The 3,795-nt window shown below is 30.3% G+C and overlaps 1 protein-coding gene across 2 annotated transcripts in view; it reads left to right on the top strand.

Annotated features, from left to right (window-relative positions):
• Nucleotides 1–517: 517 nt before the first annotated feature.
• LOC115877295 (HEAT repeat-containing protein 6) overlaps nt 518–3,795 on the top strand; it is a 30,318-nt gene continuing 27,040 nt past the window's right edge. The window contains exons 1-5 of one of the 2 annotated variants that reach the window (XM_030893427.1): nt 518–710; nt 771–917; nt 968–1,069; nt 1,128–1,358; nt 1,411–1,495. In XM_030893427.1, the coding sequence (XP_030749287.1) occupies nt 570–710; nt 771–917; nt 968–1,069; nt 1,128–1,358; nt 1,411–1,495 (706 nt within the window). In that variant the 5' untranslated portion in view covers nt 518–569. Of the gene's footprint in view, nt 711–770; nt 918–967; nt 1,070–1,127; nt 1,359–1,410; nt 1,624–3,795 lie in introns of both variants that reach the window. The other variant, XM_030893428.1, reaches the window with a different exon arrangement.

The raw sequence follows: 3,795 nt of genomic DNA, 5'->3' as shown, positions 1-3,795 counted from the left end.
GAACCAAGTCTGTATTATTTTTTGGAATTATATTTACAATCTTTATAAACTATATCCACGAAGGAAAAAACAAAACTGCTAATTATAGAGTTTAATTAGATGTATTTTTCTCAGTATTTGATGTAATAAAGAATTTGAGATTTATTTAATTGTTTTTTTTTTTCAAATTTGCTGTCTATTTGTTTAGTGCATGAAATATACTCCAGATGGCAATAGTTGCGCTAGATATTATAGGTTTCTATTAATCATTAATGTTCCTGGCCAATATATGGCAGTTGGTGTAAAAACAAATTACAGATATCTATTTTAAAGATTGCTACAGCTACTAACCAATAGATGACCAAGGCCGATAAAACAGATTTTGATTTCTCAAAATTTTCCAGGGTTATGTTGGACCCCCTATGTAGTTTTTCTATGATAGTTGTCCCCTTCTTTTACTAATTCTGTGGTTCTTCCTGTCAGGGATTAAAAAAAATAATCTGTGGTACATTTTTATTTTTTTCATTTGTCATTTGTTATTTTTTTTGTCATTTGTAAATAGAGAATGAGGTTAATGAAAATATACAAAAATGGAAAATTTTGATCATTTGAGTTCAAAAATAGGACAATTACTCTTTGCAAGAACTGAAGGAGACAGAAGTATAATTCTAAAAACTCTAGACGATCTAAATTCTTTGAATTACCGTTATCCTATCATCAAGAACTCAACGGTACGTTATATTACAGAACATCATTGATTGATGATAAATTTATATTATTGTGATTTACAGAGAGCCGTTCTGTTAATAAATCAATGTTGTTCAATTATCCCATTCGACGACTCGTTGTTAGTACCAAAATGTTGTCAGTTAGTAACAAGTTTAATAAAGACACAAAATGTTGTTGTCGAAGGAACAACCTTAATAATTTCTATTCAAGTTAGTTTTGTAACTATTTATATGTATGTATAACTGATTTGTTATTTCAGTGGTGCTTGCAAGCTTTAAAAAATAATCCCAAAAATGTAACTCCAGATATCCTAAAAGCTTTGGAAGGATTATTAAGGAACAACTTGCATAATATTACCATAGTGAGATCATTATACATAATATTCATATATGTATCAATATTTCTTACTGTGTTTAAAGCTTTTAGATTCAATTATTGAAGAAGTACATCAATACATTACATGTCATATTCAAGAACCAGAACTATCCTTTATCGCTTTACAGTGTTTAGAAGCATGTACAGTAATCCCAAATGACCCTAAGCCTAAAAATATTGAAAAATTTTATAGTTATTTTGAAAAATGTGCAGCAATATTTCTTTCATTCTTACATGTAAATAAATCTTTTAGTGGTACATTCGTTTATAGTAAAGTAAGAATCAAATTTATGAAGTTTGTAACAAATTAAAAATTATCAGTTTTAGATGCTGGAAACATGCTTTGTTGGTCTCCAAAATATTGTAATTTTACATCCATACTATTTACACAAAGAACTGGGCTTGATCTTGGGTATTTGCAAAACATACATGCTTTACAAACTTAAGGGTATTGATTTTCTACCTCCTGAGCAGTTGAAACCGGCTACTTTAAGTTTGCCGGAAGAGTCTGTTTCTTATAAAGAAAAGTGTGGTGGAAAGGTTAGTCAAAAATTTAGTTGAAATATATCTAAATCAATGACTAAAGAATACAAGGACAAATAGCATCCGAGACTAAACTGTGACCATTCTTCCAAATAGTGCAGTGGTATATATTTTTCTTAACATAGCCGCTTAAGCGATATTTACATTTTTGATAAATGTTTTCATTACGCCTATGGTGTATTTGGTGGTATCATACTAATTAATTACGAAAAAACATACTAAAATGTTAACAAAAGGTACAAAACTAGTATCGACGTATAGCACATATCAAGTACATATAATATCAGAAAAAGAATTATCAAATTCAATCAAAAAACGTTAAAAAAGTGTAGTGGACTGTTTATTTCCCTATAAAACGTAACTCCTGGCTCTTTTTTATCATTGCGCCTTTACACTTGAAAACTGAACAAATTACCATTGTAATAAAGTTTATACAAAGTTCACTACACATAACCAACTATTAAAAATCGCTAAAATTGTCGCTGATGGCCAGCTGATGACTCATTCGTTATGTCCAAAAAATGGCGTCTAAGGTCACAAATTCTGCTGCATATCCTTGTATTCTTTAGTCATTGATCTAGATCATACTGTAAAATACAGGGTGGCCCAGTGTTTTGAAAAAATATATTAGTGGTGATTGAAATATATTTTTAAACTAAAGTTAGATCTTTCTAATGAAATGCTGTCATTTTTGCCATGTTCCACGGTCAATCTTACTGTAGGTTGCCCAATAATTTCATTCTTCTTTTTTTATTATAGTCCCCAAGATAACATCTTTTGTTTAAGTTAATTTAGATAATTTTTTTTAAATATCTAAAGTTCTACAAGGTGTTCCCAAAAAAGTTACACATCAAATTTGTGTTTTTGTAATGGAACACCCTATATATTAATTGATTTTCGGATTCTAGGAACAAAATAAAAGTAAGCTCCATTAGAAAAGTATATGACTAAAACGTAAGGTTTTTGACATGTATCTATAACTTTTTCTAAAAATGAAGTAGAACTTGTAAATTTCAATAAAGGCTACCTAAATTGGAATTTACCCGGTATAGCCTAATACGTAGTTAAAATAACCATTTTACTTTAAATAACATTAAAACTTGATCTGAAAAGTTATACAGGGTGCGACAAAATTAATATTGCACATTGCTCACTTTTAAAAGCAAGTTACTCTTTTATTTTAAATAGAACACCCATTATATTATTCCGATATTCAATGGAGGATTCGTGTCTCTTCAAAATACTGTTAAGGTTGCCTGCCCCTCAGACAAAGATTTTTCTAGATAGTTTCATTTTTATGATTTAGGGTCATTAGAGCTTTATTATTTGATAAAATTATTATTTGAAAAAATAAAAAAAATTTAACAAAAAATTAAAAAAATAACTTTAGGGTATAGGAATTCCTTATAAAAAAAATATTCAGAGAAAAGCTCTGTCGGTTAATGATATAAAATACATTTCTATTTCAAATAGCAGAAAAAAAAACAACAGGCACGCCCACTTATGGCCTCTAAAACTGTGCACAGTGCCTGACCGGCACAGTTATTAGAGAGATATCGCAAAACCGAATAGCGTCATGCAGTATTTACGCGTACCTTATCATGGTTACGACACAGGTTAGGATATGCGCGAGTCAATTTTTAACGCAACGCCCGATAATAACGTTACAGCCTGACGTAATTTGCAGATCAATTACACCAAGCGCTATTTCTAAATAACGTTTAAAAATTGCTTAAATGGGCATGTGCGGGTATTTGACAACCGGGGCCGGCCGACGAGATCTTTTATTTTAGTTTATGTTTGAATTGTTTTGAATTATTACTTTAGTTTTATTAGGTAATTTGATATTTAAGTAGCTGGGATTAGTTTTAGTTAAATAAATATGGCACAAAATATGGATTCCGCCTCTTCCAATATTAAAGAACCTATGAAGAGGTTTAGGTTTACAGCAGATGACGACTTAGCCCTTCTAAGAGAATCTGTTGCTTGTTGCTCTAAACCCACTAGCAGACGTTGAACAATAAAGCACTGGAAATAAGCACTTTAGCCCTTTAGTTTTAAAATACCTAGTAAAAACAAAACAATTTCAAAGTTTTAAATTCAAAGTTAGGTTAAGTTTAAATAGCGGACGCGACGCGAACAGAATTCTTTCCGATCCGATAACTATAA

The sequence above is a fragment of the Sitophilus oryzae genome, unplaced genomic scaffold (assembly GCF_002938485.1).
Source record: "Sitophilus oryzae breed Bouriz unplaced genomic scaffold, Soryzae_2.0 scaffold_1443_pilon_pilon, whole genome shotgun sequence".
NCBI classification, from domain to species: Eukaryota; Metazoa; Arthropoda; class Insecta; order Coleoptera; family Curculionidae; genus Sitophilus; species Sitophilus oryzae.
The sequence above is the reverse complement of the archived record's forward strand: the minus strand, read 5'-3'. Positions and strand labels throughout refer to the sequence as shown.